General features: G+C 37.7%; 1 protein-coding gene across 1 annotated transcript in view; it reads right to left on the reverse strand.

The window, feature by feature from the left end:
• RALYL (RALY RNA binding protein like) overlaps positions 1–24,011 on the reverse strand; it is a 221,444-nt gene extending 197,433 nt beyond the window's left edge. The window contains exon 1 of the mRNA XM_054193665.1: positions 23,756–24,011. Coding sequence (XP_054049640.1) covers positions 23,756–24,011 — 256 coding nt within the window. The remainder of the gene's footprint in view (positions 1–23,755) is intronic.
• Between the last annotated feature and the right edge of the window lie 527 nt (positions 24,012–24,538).

A 24,538-nucleotide genomic window follows, 5' to 3' on the forward strand; every position in this document is an offset into this window, starting at 1 on the left:
ATTGCCTCTACCCGACAGTGGCATCCTTTCACGTATGAGGAGCGATGAGGCTGTGCACAGCAGCTGGGCTCCTGGCTTCAGACATTTTTCAGGGAAGCTTCAAGGAGTACATTTGGGGTTTTTTTGTGTGTGCTTTCCTTACTGCTGCCTTAAAGAAGTACATTGTGTAACTATTCCAAGGCTGAAAAGCCACAAAGGTGTGCAAAAGGGATTACAGTTCCTGTGTGATTTCAAACACTTATTTTTTCATTTGTGGGGTAAAATGACGCAATACTTGGGAGCGCTTGGCGTAATCAGGTTTATTATTGAACTTCCTGAAATCAAATGTGGTTTGCTAAGGGGATTGACTTCATAACGCTAAAACACATTCACAGATTCTGTGGACGTGAAAGGAAGCTTGATCTTCTTGTGAATGAGTTTTGGGATCTAGAGATGCCTTCTATTACAAATTTTTTTTTAAGAAAGCCCACGTACTAAAATGCAGAAAATAAACATAATTCATCACCAGCTCTAGCTGTACTTTAAAAAAGAACATTAATTATCTAGAACAAGTAGCAGATTTTGTGTTTTTTTCCCAGTTGAAATGATTCACCAGTCAAGCAATGCTACAAACCTCTTTGCTTTGATTCCTGTAGCAGGTATTTCAAATAAGACCTGGAGTTGATTAATTTTGACAGAAACTTTGACCTATTCTTTACTCAGAGTCAGTGGCTGAGATTTTCAAAATACCCAGAAAATATACTTCATTTTCTATATTATTTGCCACCATTAAAAGAATAGCCAATGGAATTACCTTACCTGTATTATGGAGTAAAGACATAACTGATAGAACCAATCTTCCTTTTTCCAAGTAACTCCAAGTTCCTGTCTCCTCCTCCCTAAAAAGCAATTATTTGGAAGGCATGCTTGAGCACAGGGGTTGGACTATGTGATGTCAGAACAATTTTGTGATCCTGTTATTCCATGGGATACTCTGACCAAGATGCGATATTTGCATTCTGCTCTGTCGGAGAATCACTGCCATGCAGATCTCCCCTCCAACTAGGTTCCTAAGCTAATCTTTGAAACACCCACCTCCTAAACACATGCACATCACTTGAACCAATCATCCTGTTGTTTCAGCAAGTTCTAACATTTGCAGGAGGATCCAATTACTTAAAAAAAGAAAATGGTGATAAAGAAGGCCCTGATGAGGACAAAGCCTCCTCTCTGTGAGGAACATGCAGAGAGAGCAGACCCACACTGTGATGGGCTCTTCATGAACTCTGAACGAGCTAGAGCACTTATTTTTACATGGTGATTTCATTCATAGGTGCAGCATGTAATCATGCCTGCAGGTCATAGAGGTGTGCATCACCGTGGACAAGCTTAAATCTAATGTGACAAGGTAGAGCACCCTTCCAAGCGTAGTGGGGAATAAGTGCTTTTTGAATCCCTGCCTATTTCAGTGTCCGAAAGCAACAGTAACTCTCAAAGCAGCAGAAGTTCAGCAAAATAGCAAGGCTGTTGAGTGTCTCTATCATTTAAAGGCAGATGTGTTCAGTGGAGAATGAAATCTCAAGGTTATGAATTTTTAAAGTCTTTCCTTTTTGCTCACATCAACCTTCTCTTCACTGTTAAAAAGTTTATCTTCACTCACTTGCTGATATTTCATAAGACCTTGAACTGAGAAGCAAGATTATTTAGTGCAATTTGTGAGCAATATTGAGCACAGTAACACCAGACATTGGCCATATACTTTTTGGTGGTACTCTCCTTCAGCAATATCACCGGACTTCATATAGAATAGAGAAGGAGGTCAGGTCCACTCTCTGTGAAAGCAGAGAGTTTTTTGGAAGAAGTTATCATGTTTTAATAAGACAAGGAGTGTTCAAACGGATCTTAGCAACCTTGTGAATCCTTAACATCTCTCTGAGAGTGAAGTATCCCTAGATTGAAAGGGTTTAAGTGTTTCCTATCATTATTCAGCTTTATGTCTGTTGTCCTGGATCCCAACAATTGCCTGAAACTCAACAAAGAAGGGCAGATAACAACACTATTGAGATGTAGTTAGAGCCTGCCAGATGTTCAATTACCTTTCCTAAAGCATACCATATCCAAATTATTTCCCCCTCATTTTCATCATAGGTCTAATATTTGCTACTTCATGCCTGTTTTCAGCAATATCCTCTAGTTCCTTTTGCGGCTACCTCCCAGTGATCAATGCAATCCACCACTTCCTTGAGGACAGTCTTGCTTTTCTCCATTTCCCATTCTGGAAAGAAACCAAGATTTGAGATCCCTGTACTTTTGCCACCAGTCTCCCAGCTGCATTCACATCTCTCTCTCAGTGCCCCAGGCTCCCAGTTTCTTCAGTTTCTCTTTGCTCCACTCTTCTCCAAGCACGGCTGCCCATCTTCCCCAGCCCACACACCTCACTCCCCTGCAATCCACATACCTCCTGTCTCTTCCTTGCCTCCCAGGCTGCCTGAAACTCTGCTTCCCTCCTAGCTTTCCTCCAGCTTCTCCAAGACACGGCCACAGGAGGGAAAGGATCAATTTTCAGATATGATCTGCCAGCAGCTCCCCATATTGTGTTTGGTCTCTTACTGCTTTTCTTGGAAGCCATGTCTGGTTTCCACACAAAGCAAGAATCTCAGGGAAGCCTCCAGCGGCCAGCAAGGCTTCCTCTGCTTCTGCCTTACAAGAGAAACAGAGAAACAATAGACAGGCCTCTTCAGCTAGAAACACTTTTTATTTTTTTTTTTTTTTTGTCCTACTGTGTCTCAGTGTGTAGATCATCTATTTCAGCATCATCAACTGGATGTGATCCACAAGCCACATACTGAACAAGCCAGATTTTAAATATTGTTTATAGGCAAAGATGTACTCTACAGAAATCTCCTACAATTAAGTGAAATAAGTTTCCTGGAGGGGAATCTAGGGGAAATAAAAGATCAGTTTATATTGTTGTGATTCAAGGGTAGATATGACTTAAGTTGTTTTTCCTTCTTAAAATAAGAAGGACCATCACTGATGCTGGAGTGGACCACACAGAGAAGAAAAGGGGAAACAGATTCTTAATACAGCTCTTAATACAGCTCTGAATGCTGTCTAGTAGCAAAACAATGAAACAGTACTTGATGAATCAGAAAAAAAAAGTATTATTTTTTCTGAAAATGAAAATAAGCAATCAATTTTCTGTGAAAGGTGCAGATTTAGCAAAATCAGTAACTGAGCTGCACAATATTAATGGAGCTGAACACCTGGATTTTCATATATACGTTTCAGGTGTCTGTTTTTATGACAGTGTGTAAGGAGTAAAGAGAGATAAAGAAGAGGCAGAGTACCAAGCTAAGGCAGAAAAATATTTGTTCTCACCCATCCCCATCAGACTGTGTTGCCTATAGTTTTTAGTATATACTTTCACTGCTCTTTAAAAATAACTCCATGGTCTGCCCTGGCTGTGCAAGTCACGGCCAAACATCGCCCTCTTCCTGTTGTGCTGCATGAGGATCCATGGAAGAAATATGCATCTCTCAGTGAGGGACAGAGGAAGGCTTTGAAGGTGCTGATTCAGCCCTGGGGGCATAAGGACAATGCAACAGTGATAGGTCGCAGCTAATAAAAAACTTAGCTAAGCTACCTTTTTTAAAGCTTGAGTTTATAGTCACAAGGGGACACTTGGCAGGCCTACCCTTCTTATGTCAGAACAAACACAAATGGATATAAATATTCAACATATAAAGAGTGTTTCAGGGAAAATGTAGGTATATTCCCCCTGCAAACTTAAAATCCGTAACTACTTTATGGCAAGCACATTTTAAATTTAATGAACAGAACTGAAGGATGATGTACTGTGCACTTAAAGGGGTCTAGAAATGCCATACAAGTAATGGATGCCATACAGAAGGATTTAAACTTGTTCTAGAAGCTAAGTAAAGAGGAAGGACAGAAGAAAAATGTTAAATATTTCAGTTAGGATAGCGTGCTGCTCCTTGGTGTATTGACCTTACTCAGCCAAGAGGTGCCCTGGGAAAGAAGCCATAGTTTCAGTTCCCCGCTACACCTTTCCTGCAACCATGAGCTTGACCTTTGTACTGATAGTAAAGGAAAAAGGAAAATCTTTGGAAAGCCTCCCCTTTCCTGCAAACCTCATTGAATAAGATTGCCAGCTCAAATTTGTAATCTAGTCCAAGAGTATTCTGATAAACATGTGACATGAACATCTGCTTTTCCCCAAGTGCAAAGGGTGTAGTTTCACATAGACTATAAATAATAAAGAAAGAAATAAATAAACAAGACAATTCTCTAAGAGGTTGGTGCAAAACAGCCAGGAATTCCTTATGCACTATTTTTGTCCAGCAGTCACTTATGTTCTGCATTTTGTGTATATCCTTTCACCCTCTCCTCACATTTTGATTCCCTACACTTAAGCAAGTGCCATCCAACCCAAACCAATGTCTGAATTTTGGTCTGAATGTGTGGATCACTTGAGACCGACTGGAGTTCTTGCTCTCAAGTGTGACTGTAGCTGGGCCTGTGGGATGTGGGGAAGTGGATCAAGCTGAAAAGTTAAGATTCTCCCACCTTTTCTGAGCATGAAGTCAATGGGCTGCTCTCACAACACCTTCAGTATGCAGCACTGTCAGAGCCCAAACTTTTGGACCAAATGTGCTGGGATCAGGAGCAAAATAACACCAAAACCAAATGAATACATGTCAATACCAGCAATGTGGGAGCATTTCTATTCAGTTCACAAAAAGGGATGGGAGAAAAGGAAAAGGGACAAAAAATGAATTGCGCTACCCTCCCCTCCCAGCTCTCGGACAGACAGCAGTATGGCTGCTGAGGTTTTACCCTGCCATCCCCAAAACTTCAGACCTTGATGGGGTGCAGCTGGGAGCTCCTACAGCTCTCTGCTGACTGGCAAAATTGCTCAGAGGCCTCTTAAGCTACGGGTAAAGAAGAGGGTGTGTTTTCAACCAGATGTGGGGCTGGGAGAGGTGCAAAGCTGTCTGGAGGGCACAAAATGATTGATGTGGGGCTGGGAAGCATATAATTAATTTATGTTGCTATACTAAGAATGCATAATAAATTGCTGTAGGTCTGGAGGGACACAGATTAATTAATTGGGGCTTAGGGAGAAACTGGTGCTCTTAGTACAACTGGGCAATATTTTATGCAAATATGTGTAATGTTATGCAAATTACAAACCTACTGGGGTTTTTGTGCCATAAGATATTGGCAGAGATGTGCCTGCATTGTAAAACAAATTCCCTCTGCAGCTACCGCTTGACTGGAATTGGGTGAGGAAGGTAAAAATTATATATTTTCAAATATTATACTGTTTGTAAAATTCCATATTAAAAATATTTTTTACTCAGATGCGTACAAAAGCATCTCATTTTCCACATATGCTTTTATAAACATGTATTGGGCTGAATAACTAACTGAAAAAAATACAGTAACGAAACTTTTCAAATTATTCGAAGACCTCTGTGTGGCTGAGCTCTCATCCAGCAAGATGTGCTGCTTGGGAAGAGAAATTACAGGATGCCCATGAGGGGAACAGCATTTCAGGGTAATGTGAGAGGACTGTAATTGCTACACTCTGATATAAGAGAAAGAGAAAGAATCCTGGCTGCAGCTACTAAAATAAGGACCTGAAATATGAGGGCAGTAAAACTCTAATCTTTTCTGACCTGGTGTCGGTCCAGACACACAATAAAGAACCATCAGGGATTAATCATTTGAGGAAGGAATTCGAGAAGAGTTATTGTATTCTCTGCTAAATTTTGCAAGACTTCTCTGAAGAGAAAACATTCGGGAATGTGGTGGATGCGTGGTCATCATTTGACGTACTGCGGTAATTTAAAGTAGAACATAGCTACAGAAGAAGAATGAGATCACTAATGGAAGTTTCAAGAAGCAGTGATTCTAGCAAGAACAGTGCACTTTCTCCAAATGAGTTTGATTGTAGCACCGGGGTTAATTTCATCCTAAGAAAAAAACACTTAAGACATTAAGATGGTATTAAGCTAATGGCATTATTATGTTGTCTGTCCTTTTTTTTCCTAAGGACAAATAACTTTATGGCTACAATGGTCAGAAAATCGGGTCCAAATACATCTCTGCTTGTCTGGAATGAAAAAGTAGGTTGCAATAAAATAGAAGTTATGGGCCTGGTGGTAAAATCTTTTGGTTCTGTGGTGCAGAAAGCTAAAACAAGATTGATCTTTTTCACAATTTTTTAATTTTCTTACAGATTATTACCAGTCTTGTTAATAGCTACCTAAATATAAAAAAAGACCTCGTAACCAATATATAAAAAAAAGACCTTTTCTGGTGTCGAAAACTCAGTTCTCTAAATCCCATTCACCTCCTCATTTATTTAATTGCAAATGTCGCTAGGAAAAAGCTAAATTAAGACAAGCTTGTCGTTAGGTGGATATTGCTAATCTAATTTCCAAAGGTGCTGATACAACAAGACCATTTGTGTAATTTCTATGGATTTGTTATTAATATCAGGCATAAATCACTAGAGACCTTAATAAAATCAAAAGCCTTTATTTTTTTCTTGATTTATTGTACTTAACCAAAGAGACAGTAGAATGTTTGTCTTTGGAGGTTTCCACGTCTGGTCCAGAGAAAAATATTCCAGTCTGGTTTGGTATGACAGACCACAGAACTTCCTTGAATTAATTCTGGGCTGAACTAGGGCATATCCTTTATAATAACATCCAATACTTACTTCAAAAATTTTGACTGAAACTTTTGGTTAACTGTTTCTAATGGCCTCACTGTTAAAAATGTGCTCTATTTTGAGTTTTGCTTTTTCTCACTTCAGCTTCCAGCCTTCAGATTTTGTTACACCTTTCTCTCCTATGCTAAAGAGTTGATCATCAACATGTTAGATTTTATACTTAGCGCAGTCACACTTTTACTCTGACTCCCTATTTTGGTATTTACTTTCTATTTTGATATTAACGTCCTGTTTTCTTCACCATTCATGAGTCCAAGCATCTTTGTGCTATCTAAAAAATTTATCAGTGATTTTTGTTGACTTTCAGATTGGGTAAAAGAAGGATTAAAAAAACACAAAAGACGTACACCTGCCCTACAATAACTTCCCATTTACCAGTCTTTTGAGACTAGTTTTCAATCTATTTGGCGTGCGCCATACAAATTAAATTTCCACTTGGAATGAATCAAGTGCCTTGCAGAAGTATGTTACATAAGTTCAATCTTACTATATGGTGTTAAAAAGTAAAAAAGAATACATATATAATTTCTCAAGCCCTATTTTCAGTAAAGTCATGCTGACATTAGTAACATTATCCCCATATTCACTCTTGATCAGTCAAGCCCTGTGCCAGCGATTTCACTATTTTTTCCTGCAATTTGAAACCATTATGACAGGACTACTATTACGCAGCCTGGATCTTTTACCATTTTAAATTATTTACATAATGTTTTTTTTTTTTTTTCTAGTGGTGTGCTCATAAGGACCACCCTCGGCAAATAGGCCACCATAACAGTGACCGACAAGACAGGAGTGAGCGTAAGGATGTAGTCGAGTGGGATGTCCAAACTGCCTAAGATGGTGTTTGCCCAAAATTGATCTAGGTAAAGAGGAAGAAAACTACTGTCCAGATTAAACAGTAACTGGGGAAAACCCAGGACACTTCTGCAAAAAAAAAAAAAAAAGACAGCTAAACAGAAATGCAAGTGAAACACAAAGATTTGTAGCAGGTGGGGGAAGAGGGGAGCAAGGCAGAGGGGGAATGGGGTGACTCTTCTAGGCGTAGTCCCATGCCCAGGGGCTCTGCCTGATTCTGGCAGCATGGCCTCACCATGGGCACCCCCAGCTGCTGCCTCCAGCTCTCACACAACCAGCACAGGGGCACCCAGGGACCTGCACCCTGGGGGTGCTGGATCACCTCCTAAGGGCTGCCACCCATCCCTGAGGGATGTGGGGGTCAGACAGGGCACACATCTCCCACAGCAGGGGTGTGATTTGTTGGGATTAATTCTAGAACAGGATTTAAAAATTTTGGAAGCATTTCATTAAAATTTTGCAAGTGCTTAGCATTGATCTTCTGTTATCGTTACGGGTCACGACTTCCAATAAATTCTGTGTCATTAATAAATCAATAAACGGCTTCAATCCTGATTTGGTTTAAACTGTGTGAACTGAGCAATTTCTCCCTGTGAAAGTTCTACTCATCTGAAATTCTCACTCCAGTTCAAGACTTAGTGAAGTTAACCCCCCCAAACATTAGCAACTGAAAGCCTCCCTGGAGAACATCCCTGCTAGTTCTTTAGAAACTCCGGGATGAAAACTAATTTTCAGGATTTAAAAATAACTTATTTTATAGCTCTGAAATAAATTCTGGAATGGAAACCATATCATCATCATCATTCTGTGATTGGAATGTATCTATCAATTTCCAAATACAGGAGAAAATAAGTCTTAGAGAACTATTTTGAAACCATAACAACAACCCTTCCCACATTTCTTCCCAGCAATGTATTGATACCCTTCCTTCAGATTCTCTTTGTTCTTTATACTTAAAATCTACTCATAAATCTAATCTAATTTAATCTTTCTACTTATTCTGTTGTTTGAGTTACCTACAGCTTTCTCAGATTGTGAGGTTTTTATGGTGTGATTTTAAGCAGAATAGCTTCTTTTCATGATTATTTGTGTTTTGGCAACAATTAAAATAGTTTAATCATTCCCGATCAGATTAATATTTGCCCATTTCAGCTCTTTCTCCAAATTGAGTTTGCTTATGTCTGCTTTCAAGATTTATAAAATTGGCCTTTATGAGCAGCAAGTATACTACATAAGCGCAACTTGTGACCATTTGTACCTAAGCAACCACTGTATTTTTGTTCCATAATTGGTTCTTCTCTATCTATCAATACTGATTTCTTCTGCAACAGGTTCTGGAAACGGGAATTAGCATTTTGTTATAGATAGACATTTGGCTTGATTTCAAATTAAGCACAAGAGGACTCAGTGAAGAATCTATTTTCTGTCCTTTTACATGGATTTGATACCCTTCTCTTTTTCCCATTACTTTATCTACTTTATTAAAAAAATAAAAATCCAAGTTACTTTCCCAGATTCTTGAAAGTCACTGAGACATTCTTTTCTTACCAAGATGCCAAGAGCATAATGGTACACAGTCTGAAGGAAGCTTTATTGAAGTGAATAAATAAACTGGGAGCTGAATGCCATACAATGGAACTTGCTGTATTTTTTTCCTTGCTGGTCTCATTCTAGATATATTAGGATGGATGCCAAGCAATCATTAGTAAGCATTTCCCATGTCTTTGTATTTTAGAAAACGCTGACTCCGTGAAAGGTTAGGTGACTAGCCTTCATTTCTGTAGACATAAAGAAATCATACACCAAAATGAGTACAATATATGGTAGCCATCATTTCTTCGGGATTTTCATTGTCTCAGCTCATGAATTTTATACCTTCTTATAAATTCTAAGAACAATTTGACATTTTCTGCTAGTATCACCAAGCCAGAGGATTTCTGTGAATACTAATGAACTTTTACCAGAATAAATATATTTTGTACAGTGGTGATGCAGTTCACTGTCAAAGTATCTCACTACAGATATATTGCATACCATCAAAATTTAAAGCAGATGGCTTGGAGTTCAACTGGTAATTTTACATAGTCACGAAAAAAAAAAAAAAGATAGATTACATTCCTGGTGAATTGCTATCCCTGGCCTGCCCTTTCACAGAATTCATGGAGCACATGGACCAGGACCAGGGGCATACTTAACCCTTGCAGGAGCTGAAGCTGCTGTCTTGCTCCCGAGACTGTGGTTAAATCCATTAGTACCTGCGACACCAGGCCAGACCTTGAACCTATCTGCCTTCAGGCGTTGCTTCCAAGGCAGTGTACAATTGCAGAGAGAAAACACGTGAAGTTACAACAGATTATGATGCTTCACCTTTCTGCTCTGTGCACTATTCCGGTTAACTGAATGTGAATCATGGGGAGACAAACTCCTGTAGTTCAGGTTTTCACAAAACATTCCTGTCCAGTAGCTTATGTGCTTTAGTCAGATTGTCTGAACACAACCAAATGAATTGCATTTTTGCTTTTGTGAAATGATAGCACTTATGACACTATAAGAAAATTGGATTTAATGTGTCTTTTGTCATGCTTTGGGTAAGTAACTCAATGAGAAACTGCCAACCTTTTTCTCAGCAAAGTGTGCCATGGGATCCTGCATCAGATCTTTTGCCATACCAGGTATGACCATGCATCCTGCACCTCCACCCTTACTGGGATGTTGATCCCTCTGTGGGAACTGAAAATGCACAGAATTGCCAAAGCTGCCCACTAGAAGCTGAAGGGTATAGCTCTGAGGATCAAGGCAATTAGCAAGGGGGCAAGAACTGTTGATTAAATAGACACTTAACAGTGTAATAAAGTAGATTTTTCTGGGAAAGATAAATGAAAAACTGAAAATGGAGAAATTTATTGAAAAGGTCTAAATATGTTTTTGTACTGAGTGAATGTATGATGATGAGAAAAGTGATGATAGCAGTGTAAGGAATAAAGTTATTCTGCATAAGTATGGCAAGTGTTAATAAAAATCAAGGATGTCAGGATGAAAAGGGAAGAAAAAGGAGAAAAAGTGATATAATGGATAATGGAAACATTCTGTTGATAAATTAGCTTTGTGGTTATTAATGCATTTCTGTTCTACTGTTAGCAGAAAAAAAAGAGCAAGATTTTGTGGTGAAGTTGTTGTTGTTATTGTCCACTATGTTATGGTCAATATGTTCTTTATGGAAATACTTTCTTTCTCTTTCTTTCTTTCTTTCTTTCTTTCTTTCTTTCTTTCTTTCTTTCTTCCTTTCTTCCTTTCTTCCTTTCTTCCTTTCTTCCTTCCTTTCTTTCTTCCTTTCTTCCTTCCTTTCTTTCTTCCTTCCTTCCTTCCTTTCTTTCTTCCTTCCTTTCTTTCTTTCTTTCTTCCTTTCTTTCTTTCTTTCTTTCTTTCTTTCTTTCTTTCTTTCTTTCTTTCTTTCTTTCTTTCTTTCTTTCTTTCTTTCTTTCTTTCTTTCTTTCTTTTTCTTCCTTCCTTCCTTCCTTCCTTCCTTCCTTCCTTCCTTCCTTCCTTCCTTCCTTCCTTCCTTCCTTCCTTCCTTCCTTCCTTCCTTTCATTCTATCTTCCTTCCCTCCTTTCATTCTATCTTCCTTTCTTTCTGTCTTTTTGAGTGTTTTTGAAGACATTCTTATGCACAAGGACTTACGGACTTCATCTAGAATCAAACTAGTTTTAAAATTCCAGCAAATTAGACTGAAACTGCTACTTCATTTTGTTCAATGCAAGACCAAAACCAAAAAAGTCATAACCACTTTGATTAGTTACATCTAAAAAATCCCAATTTTTTTCTGCCTTTTCTTCCTTGTCTGACTGTGGATTTAAATACACTAAACCCAAAACTTAAGACTAGGAAACAAATAAAGCAGCAGTAAGTGCCAATTAACAGAAAATAAAGACCTTTAAAGTCAGGCTGTAAAAATTCACGACTGCTTTTCCAGCTGCTGCAATGCTAGTATGAGTGTTGATTTTATCTTGCTGTAATTTGATTGTTTGCATTAACTTTCCTCCAATAATTTTGAATGAAACCTGGCCAAGAAACAAAATGAATTATCAAAAAGTAAAAAACTAGAACAGCAATCATCCTCTTATCCACACAGCTAGCTAGCCTGTCTTCCACGAAAGTGTTGGCATGTAAGTGTTGCCAAAACCTCAGTTTTCATGGTCTTTTGAAAACAACATTAGAATTTCATTTTTATTGAGGTCGGGATGGCTAAACATTAAGGTTTTTGTGTAGGCGGCTTATCCCAGGCTCTGGTGTCACAGAAAGGTAGTAACATGAAGGTGACAAAACATTACAGATTCGAAAAACAAGGGTGGGGTGGTATGAATTTAACAGGATAATCTCTTATAAAATACCAAATCTCTTATAAATACCAAATAAATTTGGAAAATTAACAAAGCCAGGAAATATGGGTTAGGGGTAGACAAGGACAGTCTTTTTTAGGAAGAAATAAGGTGGTAAAGGGGTAGAACTTCGGAAAGGTTGAAGGATAAAAAGGGAATATAAGGAGAAGAAAATCATGTCCTTGAGCTTTTTTTGGAGATCCATATTCAGGAGCCTTGTGCCTGATCTATGCAGCTTGATGCAGGACAATAACTGTGTTGCTGCTCCAACACATATGTATCATCTAACTTACTTCTGTGGTGAGGATGTACTTTAGTATTGAAGGGACACCAACCAGCCAAGACAGACTGAGTAACCACAAGCAAATCATCCTGGGAGTCATGTCCAGCCTCATGAAAGACAAAATGACTAGGAGCAGCCAGCAGATTTACTGAAGCAAATTATGCCTGACAAAACCAATGAATTTTCTAAAATGAAATGAATGGCTTACTGGATGGGGGAAGAGGTGGTGTAAGTGTTCTTCACCTTGACTTTAGCAAGGTTTTTGACACAATCTCCCATAGCATCATTGCAGCCAAAGATTGGGAGGTATGGACTGCATGGGTGGATTACAAAGTGGCTGAAAACCAATCTGGACTGTCATTGCTTCGAGTCCACCCTGTCTTGAGCAGGAAGTTGGACTAGATGAACTTTAGAGGTCCCTTACAACCTAAATTATTCTAAAATTCAACAATTGTATGACAGTATCAAACCAAGGGATAAAGTTTAGCTGAAGAAATATTTTTATATGTCTCTTTAAAATTAAAGATGTTGAATTATCACATAGTGTACAGCTGACAAGTGAATCTTATCCTGAAATGGCTTCAGATTTTGCTAAGCACTGGTTTTCCTGTCATTCAGTATCTATTTTTTTGTTATCTACTGTTTGTTTCAAATGTTGTTCTCAGTCAAATTTTGTGTTCCTCATCTGAAAGACTAATTAAACAGACAGATTTCACAAAGTGAGCAGTGACCTTGAGTACAGAAAACTTAAGGTAGTAGAACTAGAAAATATTATACACTTCCCAAATTAATTTCAAGACTTGAAAGTTACCACCACACTTCAAACTCATTACGTTCTGTTCCTCTCTCTTTCATATTTGTATGAAGCATCAGGAGCACACTGAAAGAGAGCACAAGAGACTTAAAATTTGCCATTTAACTGCAAACAGTAGGAGAGGTGGCACAGATGTCTACAACAAATTACCACAGCAGTCAATTGGAAATGCTCTCTTTTCAATGAGATTTTAACAACACTTAGGAATGACTGTGATCGTAAGAAAAGTGTTTGGATAGCATCAAACCAGTGAACACTTCTGTCAGAGAGAAGACTAGATAAACAAGCAACAGGAGTAGACTGAAAAAAGAAAAAGTATTAAAATACTGAGATTGATACAAACAGAAATGAAGTAGTTTAAATGTTTAAGCACACCATCTTAAACCTCAAAAAAAAGAAATAACAAGAACTGAGATCTTACTCATGGTAGCAGAGACATTCAAGCAAGTTCTGTCCAGCTTTCATAGATACATACAGTAAAATGTGTCCTTTTTAATTTTTTTTTTTTTAAAGTGTAATAAAAGGTGTCTGTGCTGTGCAACAAAGGAGGCATAAAGGAAGCTAACTGTCATCAGGCTGGTTAAGAAACATGAAGCGGGACAGCTTCATTGGTAGCTGGGAGACAAGTCTGAGCAAGTTCCAGTGTGGATTAGTTGTGGAAATGATTGTACTTCTTTCTGGAACAAGTTAGTGTATGTTCTCAGCTTTCTGCTGTCTGGCTGTTACCATCTGGTGGGCTAAAGCTCAGGACTCATGTATTTAAGCTTGCATATATGTCACATAAGAAATTCCAGGCTGGGTTGAACATGATCAGTGTCTTCTTATAAATACATTATCATTTTTTAAGTATTATGAGGTATTCTGCAAGGCATAGAGGGACTTTACACAACTTAAAATAGATGTGGAAATATCCAGCTTTATACTTAAAACCAGACTAATCTTTTTGCAGTATGCCTTTTGAAAATGATAAGTCTTGACATGAAAAAAATGGTCTGATTCAGCTGCCATGAATTTTCTAGATGAGACTAAAGTCAGTCACTTAAACAGTTGTAAAGATCAAGAACATGAACTGTGCTCAGTTCTGAGTCACTAAAATACCTAGAGAATGACTTTTACTCAAACCTTCATTAGCATCGTGGAGCTCAGTATAATAAATTTTCTTTTGGGGGAAGGAAGAGTAGTAGTATAGAATTTGAGTAACACATTTGTCAAATCTTCCTTTTTTTACCAGTGAATTTCACTTTGTCTGTATGAAGTGTTGAAAAATAATTGAGTTATTAATAAGGTGTCAGTATTATTTTTTTCCCCATATACATGATTTACACAGTTTTGCTGATGAGGTTGTCTATCCTTGAAGGAACTGTAGAATTAAGTGTGAAACCTGAGGTAGACCCTTGATGAGAAGGAAACAGATTTCCTCTGCTGTATTTTCCTTAGGTGTGAAATGAAGGTAGGCTTAAGACATGAAGTCAAATCTGAGATAGCAAATTTGCCTTCACAAGCATTTCTTGTCTCAGTTAAGTTAAAGAACAAAAAAAGAACATTTGCATTTTAGTTGACCTTGCTGTTAAGAAGGGAAAGAGAGGAGGAGTGATCCTAAATGTTCATCACTTTAAAGAGCTGCCTTCGTGAACTGAGACTATGATGGGGTGAAAGATTTTTGTCTGCTACATCAGTATTCTGGTAGGAGGAATATTTGCTACACTTTCTCCTCCTCCTCCAAACAGCTGAGTGATGTCTTAGAAGGGAAAGTTATTTCATGGATTTAACAGTCATAGTCCAAAAGACAAATAGCAGGGCTAGGGTTTGCCTGGATTCTGCAATACACTAAAATATTAGTCTGTCCTGTCACCCATTCAGTGCTGAATACCTGGCAAAAAAAACCCCTTATACTTATAATTACAGATTAGAAAAATAAATATTGACAAGTCAGATTTAGACAAGGAATCATATGACCTGTGCACTTTCCATACACCCTGGAGCAGATACAAATTTCTCCATATGCCTTTTGGAACAAGATCAGCAAGCAAAATGTTCTAACAAAAGAATGAGAAAACACGGAGATATGGCAGGCACACATACAAAACCAAATGACATGATATTAGCAGCACAATGCCAGCAGTACATGATGAGATAGTGAAGAAATTGTTGTCAAATGGTCAAAAACAAAATATCAAACTCAGTCCAGATAAGACTGAAGTGAAAGAAGCCAAATGCATGGAAGACAGTCTATCAAATTAAGGCCACTTAGATCAAGCAAATTGAAGCCGTAGACAACATGAGACCTCCTGGAACAACAAAACAAAAAGCTGCACAACATCCTAGAGATAATTCTTCTTTTTATACAGTACATCCCACATAAGACACTGAGACAAATTTTATGAGAGAACCTATAAAAAAAAAAATTAATGATCCGAGTAGTCACCAATCAAAGCAAGTATACTTAAAAAAAGGTACAGGATTTTGTCTGCCACAAACGAAAACAATTTTTGTAACTTGTTAGAGAGCTGCAACAGAAATAAAGCATAGTTACGTTCAAATCGAGAAGGAAGTACTGGATATTGTTTGCTAAAAAAATAATCTCATCAAGATAGGCATGGAATAAAAGCTGAAGTACTGAGAACTTTGAAGTAACATTTTCTGAAGGTTTTGAAAAGCACTTACAAAATTACAATGTCTATATCAGACCCATGAACGTAAATATTTGTTGCAAGCAGATCTGAGTGACTTTAAGTGTAGCACTTTATGAAACTGAAAGATGAAAAGGTGAGTGAAGTAGAATTTAATGCAGATGAGAACCTATGCTATATACAGACATGTCAAGCGGCAGAGAAGGACACAGAAAGATCACATAATAACACCTCGTCCATTTTTTTAAAGATGAGCTGGCCATGCAGAAGACTACGTGAATCTTAATATGCATCTGTATACAGCCTTGAAGGAAAGTTTTTCTTAAAATAACACTTGCTGATGGCAAGCAGTCAGATAATTTTTCTTGGCATTACGATGGAGAAAATACTTAACATTCTCATGAGCTGACATAAGGCTGTTCTGAGTACAAAAACTTGTGCCAGGCACAACTTGCAAATTTTAGTTTACCATTATTTAGGAATATAAGAATAATTTCATAGGAGGAGACCCCAAGCCATCAAAAACTAAAGCTTTACTCTCATGAGTTCACCTCATAGACAAACTATTTCCTAAATATACACTTTGTACTTTTCTGAACATGAAAAAATTTTAGTTCTGCCAGAAAGTCGGATCTAAATTGTAGTTTCAGATTTCATGATGAGTTAGTATGACCAAGTCCCACTAAGAAGGAAATAGAACATTTTGTAAGATATAAGGAGTAAAACTCACTCATTCTTCTTCTAGGTATTTTCAATCTAATGAAATGGCTGATTCCATAAAAATACGTGTGTCTGTTACACAATGAAACATTCAGCTTGCTCTTCTGGAACAGGCATGCACCAATTGTGCAATGGTGTCCTGCCCTGAACTGTGGGCAGAGGGGTGATTGTTAAAAATAACCCTTCCTTCCTTTATGAGAGTTGCTTTATATGTATGGATAGCACTTGAAATGATTCATGTCAATGTGACTATAGCATGAGAAAACACTGATTAAAAAAAACCCGCAACGACCAGGACTATGGAGTGACAACCAGAGTTAATCATGTTTTCGAGTTCAAGAGCGTAAGGAAAGACAACTGGGTTATACTGCTGTAGCATAGTCTGCTGCTATGGCTGTAGACTATAGCCACAATGAACCTTACTGATGAAACAACAGAAGCTATAAAAGTATTGGGAGACACTAAAGTGTGCAATGGGAATGGACATATGGAAAAAGATTCCCATGAGCAATGATCAGCGGTTGTGTCCAAGGTTCCCTACAGTGAGACTTGACACTGCTGTCTGCTGCTACACAGGCTGCACCGAGACCACAAGGGCATGGTTAGGCATCACAGCAGAGACCTACGTGATAGATTTAGGTAGGGTCTCTGTTCCTGCATGTAGGAGTAGGCTGAGACAGGATTACATTGGTTCCCAAATATAGCAATAGATTGAAATAGGATTAAAGAGTCGGTTCTAGTGGGTAAAATTTAATAACCTCTGAACTGAGCTGTGGAAGGTTAATTAATAATTTTTCAGAAGTTCTGTAATATTCTATTCATGCCTAAGGGCTGGATGATGAGGACATTGACCAAGATGTGATTTAGTGGGAAAGACTTTAATAAAAACAGCACAAGTTGATATCCTTACTTTCACTCTAGGGTCCTGACACATCAAAGGCATTACTTTCATCATGACTACACATACACACTTCTTGTAGGTTGGTTTGTTTGTTTGCTTGCTTGCTTGCTTTTGTAAGAAGACCGTTTAGTATTTAATTTTATTCTTTATCATCACTTTATGTTTTGTTCAACATAAAAGATACTGGATCAAATAAACTTTCTCGAAACCTGGCCCTGATGTTGGCAGCTATTTTACAATTGTAATTGATCTCAATTGGGGAGGTATTCAGCAAATAGTTATATGAGTTCAGCAAATTTAAAAGTCATCCCCACAATAATCCAACATTTATGGCATCTCATTGGTTTTATAGGTTTGTGGATAGGTTTATGGATAAATAATTTCTGCTGATTCAAGTATTTGCTTATTTAAACAAGATTTTTGTTCAAACTTACATGATAAAGATAATTCCTTATACAGCATTTCCCATTTCGCTTTTGCTTAAACACTGTTCAGAAAAAAATGGATTATTACATCAGAAGAATACAATATTCTTTGAGGTACAACATTTAAGTGTTGAAAACCATACAATATATAGTTATTACAACTCATCAAGACTTAAATACCTTGCTGTCTAAGGCTCACTTGGATTGATAATGAAATACATACTACTGACTTACAGCTCTCACGGTGCAATGCTGACAAGTACAATGCGTTAGAATGTACATCTGCAAAAGTTACAACGGGCCACAGAATTTTCTATGAAGTGTATTGCCCTTTCTGGCCCAGTAACATGAAAAAGTATGAGACTTGAAATATAGCTTGAATATATAATTAATTATTATACGTATGTAATATACAATATTTTTCATATCTTATTAAAATACATGTTAAAATATCAAAACATTCCCACTTTTTCATTGTATCAATATAATCTCTGGGGTTTCTCTAAGGCATTGTCCTTGTCTGGAATGTTTTGCCCCACATTAAAACTCCAGTCTTTACGGATTTGCAAGAAGCAAAATAAGAAACCTTTCCAGTTGCTTATCCACTATACACTTAAACACAAGACAACATTGCTATCCTGTTATCCTGCACAGGTCTATCTTGCTATTATGGTAGCTGAGGTAGGTGGGTAAGAGTAACAGGGTTGCTTCAATAAGTCATGAGTTACGCTCCTTCAAATGAATGTCTTCTAGGATTATTGTACTTGCATCGAAGGCTGATAGCAAAGTTAAAACTGAACAATCACTAATTCAGTTTTGAATTTCCTTTCTTAGTGTACCACTGATTTAAAGTCATCAACAAAATTTGTATAGGTGTCATTTTTCAAGCCAAAGTGCATTTTTCACAAATGAGTTCGCTAAAGCAGCATAAATATTTATTCTTTTTAAATACAAACATTCCTGACATAATTAATGTTGTCTGGTTTTCAGATTGAGGTGAAGAATTGACTCACTTTGAAAAGTCCTAGTTCTACAAATACGTTAGTACAAATAGTTAAGTCTCTCAGTGTTGTTAGAGATTACAGATATAAAATAGAGGAGATCTGTTTTGAGTAGAGGCAAGGGAAACAAAAGGAAAACCAGCCCTATTGTCACATCAATTCAATTTACAACAAAGGTATATGTTGAGTCTCTCTAAAGGCTCTCTTTATTACCTGCTCTTCTCCTTGGATGTTTTCTACAGGGTAGTCATCATTTAGAAAGCCCCTGCAGGGCTTCTGTGCTTCTCAAAAGGATGTGCAATAGAATATGTCACCCAAAATAATTATCTGCAGCTGCCATCTTACCTTAGGCTACATGTCAATATGCACTGACTTGGTACTCAGAGACTGCATCTAATTTAGACCTGAAGGCAGACAAACGTGAATAATACTTACAGCAACAAAACAGGATTGAAGCTACAGTGGAACTAATGTATTAGTTAAAAAGGGCAGCAACTGAAGAACTACAGTGTCTTTTATACTCTTGGTACTGTAATCTTTTTACTTTTTCTCAGCATCCAAGAGAGAAAGTCCATGGTGTCTTAAAGAAAGCAACAGAAGAGACCAAAAGTACTAGCCTTGCAGCATTTAACTTGCTTTCTCAAGGTGCCTGTGAGGTAGCTCTACTCTTATTCTGGTACAAATTAAAATGTATTCTGTGGTTAAAGGAATTATGCTGGTTTGAAAATGTGCATGAAAGAGGGAAAAAAAAAAGGTCACATAATTATAAAATATAAGGCTATGAACTATTAAACAAGCAAATCAAAGGGACATTATGATGCAGATGTTGCTATGGTAGTTATACCAGAATTTTAGATGTAAGTTGTAACATATATTTGCCAAATGTGTAAGGTAAACAGGCATATATAAAATAAAGTTACAGAATGTTAAATGCCTTTTACGTGGTATTTGGTTATACAGAATTCATGTGTGTTGGAAGAGATAAAAAGTTAAATAGTGTTGCTGTGACCCTTGTGAAGAACTAAAAAGGCAGAAGAAAACATCAGGTGAAGAACTGTATTCTCCATCATGTACCCAAAATTTTCATTCTTGTTGCAGCTGACTCCTCAGTCCACAACTGCAATGAGGGAGTTGCACAATTTTGTTTGGAACAAGCAGGTCCCTAGTCCTCCTCTCACCACAGAGCGGGGAAATCACCCTTGGTATTTCCTCAGAATAATTCCTATGAGCTCCAACTCTTTGCCATATGTGGCAAGGAGCCAAATATGGGCAAATGTTCTCTAACTTGTAGATGTGTTTAAATGGATGAAAAACTTTTGAGGTGATACAGCAGAGGGGATGATGTGCGTGTTGCCACAACTGGGAACATAACTTGCAGTTTTGTCATAGACCAACTTGATTTTCTTGACGCCAGCCTGAAGAAATTCACAAAATAATCATTGTGAAGCAGACTCCTGTGCTCAATACTGACCAGCCCCTGCGCTGCTGTGGGTCAGGAAAACGTACTATATATAGTATCACTTTGAGAAGCTACATTGAACTTTACAATAACACCAATAAATTTCTGAAGTATGTTTTTCTGTGTTCTTTACGATCTCTTCCACTCAGCTTTTCAGAGAATGTTGCACTCCATGGAACAGAAAACTGGGAAATAACCACACAGATCATGAAATCCACTTCCCTGAAGTTACAATACCCATGGCGTAGCCATTACACGTCGCTGGCCACTAAACATATTGGTAGGAGCTTGAGGGTTGTCTGAGGAGACCAGCAGGCCAATTGTAATGACCCACAGGAAGCTGGCAAGACTGAGGGCACTACCAATGCCTTAGATTTGTACTTCTGAGGAATCTGTTAAACAAAATGTCTTATTATGCACCTGTGGAGCCTAACACTTTGGGACTCTACCTCAGAAGCAACATTTAGACAGGACTCTAATGCACACCATTAATGCAATTCCATTGGCTACAACTGGATGGGAATTGTGGCAGTATCTTCAGTGAATTGTGCAGCACTGTATACAGCTATAGGAATTTGCATGTTCGGTTTTTAATTTCAGTTACCTACCTGCAAACAGTTTCTGACTCACAGGTAAAGCTGCTGTAAAGGATATAATAATTTTGAATGGCAGGACTCCATAGAAGATTAACTCTGCAGTCTGAATTAAATTATTTCTTCTTTTCATAGAATCATAGAACGGTTTGGGTTGTAAGGAACCTTAAAGATCATCTAGTTCCAACCTCCCTGCCATGGGCAGGGACACCTCCCACTGGACCAGGTTGCTCAAAGCCCCATCCAGCCTGGTCTTGAACATTTCCAGGGGTGAGGCATCCACAATTTTCTGGGTAACCGGTTCCAGTGTCTCACCACCCTCACAGTAAAGAATTTCTTCCCACTATGTAAACTGAATCTACCAATACCCTCTTTCAGTTTAAAACTGTTATCCCTTGTCCTGTCACTACACTCCCTGATAAAGAGTCCCTCCCTATCTTTCATGCAGGCCCCCTTTAGGTACTGGAAGGCTGCTATAAGGTCTCCCTGGAGCCTCCTCTTCTCCAGGCTGAACAACCCCAACTCTCTCAGCCTGTCTTCATAGGAAAGGTGCTCCAGCCCTCTGATCATCTTCATGGCCCTCCTCTGGACCTGCTCCAACAGTCCTTCCTGTGCTGAGGACTCCAAAGCTGGACACAGTACTCCAGGTGGGGTCTCACCAGAGCAGAGTAGAGGGGTAGGTACTGAGTACTGTAGAGTGTATAGTAGTATCAGGCATATATTATGGGTTAAAGTTTTTCAAATATTCCTTTGTTCAAACAGCTTTCCAAAACTGATTACCATCCAGCCCTCATTATATTACTAATATATTCTATTTCCATTTAAAATAAAATTCCGCTATGCTAAGGAAATTTATTTGTACAACTGTAAAAGGCTTTTCTTGTCCCTTTTCCATACCTTGACTGTTGATATAAAATCATGTGTTTTGTTTATTTCAGAATGCAAGGCTCTCAGGACAGAGAACAAAGTCTTTTTTCATCAAGTAGTTTCACAGTAATGAGTATACCTGTTACTTCCTTCCATTTGAATGCAGAATTTTCACATAAGTTATTCTTCTGGGTCATAATGCCAAGCAAATTTTATCTATCAGCTCCTCACTATTTTGAGGCGACTGTTAACGTCGAGTGCTAATGAAAAGAATTCATAGAAACGATTTGTCTAACAAGAAGTACCACTTTTACAAAGTCGTTTTCTTTGTCAAACAATACTGATGACAACTGTATTTCATATACAGAAAGAATAAATAAGGTTTGGAACACCTAAAAGAAAATTTCACCTTGCTTATTCTTTATATTTCTTGATACATTAGGAACTGAGGCATGAGTTATAACATCACAAGAATTTGCAGGATGATCAAAGTATTTTAAGTTGGAACTTAGTACTGAATAAACAGAATATTGAATAAACTTTTTGTTATTATTAAAAGATTTGAACAATTCAAGTAATTATTGGTCCTTTTATTTCTTTTATAACAACTTTAATTATTTTCTGTATAAAGCATGAAAGTACTCCGAGTAGAGCAAGGGCATCTCCTTGTACAAAGCACTTGGCATATTATAGATACTATAAGAAATACTAAAAGAGACTAGCAACAGTAGTCATAGTAATAACAGATCTATTGCCTTAGGAAAACACAGTTTAAAAAATCTGGTCAGACCAGTGTGCAAGGAGCTGTAAATAATGCACTGATGGCATTACATGGCCTATTGCTCGGACACCACCGCTCCAGGAAATACCTTCTAATAATGCCATCCCACAGACTGACTTCGCTGCCTTGCTTTATCACTTGAGTTCTTTTATTTCACTCATACATATAACTTTTCCTAAAAAAGTTGTAATCTCCCCTAAAATGTAATTGGATTTCTTTAATCTGTTTTTCTTTTGAACCTAAAATACAGGGGTTATAAAACTTAAAATTACTGTTGAGCAACTGTGACAAAACAACAACCCATCTAACACAAATACCTCAATTTCTACAAATAATCAGAAAAACAGATTTCCAGAGCCTGAGAAACTGAAAATGAATAAGCTATATCCATTCTTTATGATTTGTTACAGTCAAAGCACTAGCTATGCTTCACCCTTTCCTGACATAGCCATCACAGACATGGGTTTGGATTTGAGCTGTATAGTTCAGAGGTGTAGTGAAAGATCTCTGGCTCCTACCAAACATCTTGGTGTAATGCCCATCATTACCATATATATATGACAAGTGGGGTTAGTACTGTATTCCAGATGATTTCATCATTAACAGCCTCCATATCAAATTGCAAATAGCTTTCAGAGGTAACACTCGCAATAAGAAATAACCAGATCTTACATAAGTGTTCATGACATAGCACTAGAAAACAAGATATTTACTTTTTTTTTAATTTGGAGTTCAGATGAACATTGTCTACAACACTATGTGGGAATAACTTCCCTCTAAGTTTTTTAGTAATAAACTTCTCTAAATGAATAACAGCTTTACAGTTACATTTGGTACAATTTCAAGGACTAATAAAACTCATTCTTTTGCTTCTGTATAAAATCTGACACACGCCTGGGCTGGATATTATTTTAGATTCATTAAATGCAACAGCATCTATATATATAACAAGACGAGCCTTGTTATATGACATTAAGTTTACTAACTAGAGTCTAAGAGAAAGTACTAGTGTTTTCCCCACATGAGTAACCATGTTCACTGCAATGGGGTTACACACAAAGAAGTATAAAGCAGTCAGAAGCGATGTATTTAAGAAACCATCAATTTATAGCACTAAATATTTCCTAACATCTAGGTAACACATAATATTTTGAAAATTCTGCCAGATGCAACATCCTGGAAAGATGATTAGATGGAACAATGGCAAAACAAACTTACTAGTCCCCAAGGCACCACCAGCAGATGATACTACAAATAGAAAGGAAAGAGAGAAAAATATTTCAATAATATGAACAAGCCCTTACCTAGTGGCTGCCCTGCGATGATCCTGGCATTCTCTCCTGCCACTGCAGCCCTCGCGTGCCTCTCGCTCATGTACTGTACAAACGCATAACCTTTGTGCACTGAGCAGCCAACTATTTTCCCATACTTTGCAAAGATTGCTTCGATGTCGCCTTTTTTGACAATAGCTGTGTTCAGATTGCCGATGAAGACTCTGGAGTTGATGGACTTTGGGTCGTTCTTATTGGTGACGTTGCTGGTCTGTGTTTTGCCAGTCATGGTTGGATCACTTGGCTTTAAGCCTTAAATAAAGAACAAAGGGAATTATGTTTCAAAGCACACAGTTATCCCTGACTTTGGATGATTTTTCCAGCACTTTTCATTTTTCACTTGGGGTTAATCTAGACTCAGAAGAGTTATACTTTCTAAAAATGATTATCAATAAAACCAAAGTAGCACATTTTAAAATAGTGTTGATAAGTCAAATTAAAAATTCCTATTTTTGTAGATATAAAATATACCAATACATCTCTTAATACAATGTTGTGATAGTGGAGCTTTACTGTAACTATATGTGGATTTCTGCTTAGAAATTCACTATTGACTTTTTAAGAACCTAGCTGTCTAGAAACTGCAAAGCAAGAGAATGAATCATTATCTTGTGTCAAAGAAATGAACATTCAAGGCCATGTAGAGAACAAACTGTAACAATGAAAGACAACTCTGCTTTTGTTTAGTAAGTGGCAGCCAGAGCACATTTCTCACCAGTTAAATATCATTGACCATTGTGAGTAGTGCAGGGCAGG

This window comes from Rissa tridactyla, chromosome 2, assembly GCF_028500815.1.
Source record: "Rissa tridactyla isolate bRisTri1 chromosome 2, bRisTri1.patW.cur.20221130, whole genome shotgun sequence".
In the NCBI taxonomy this organism is placed as follows: domain Eukaryota; kingdom Metazoa; phylum Chordata; class Aves; order Charadriiformes; family Laridae; genus Rissa; species Rissa tridactyla.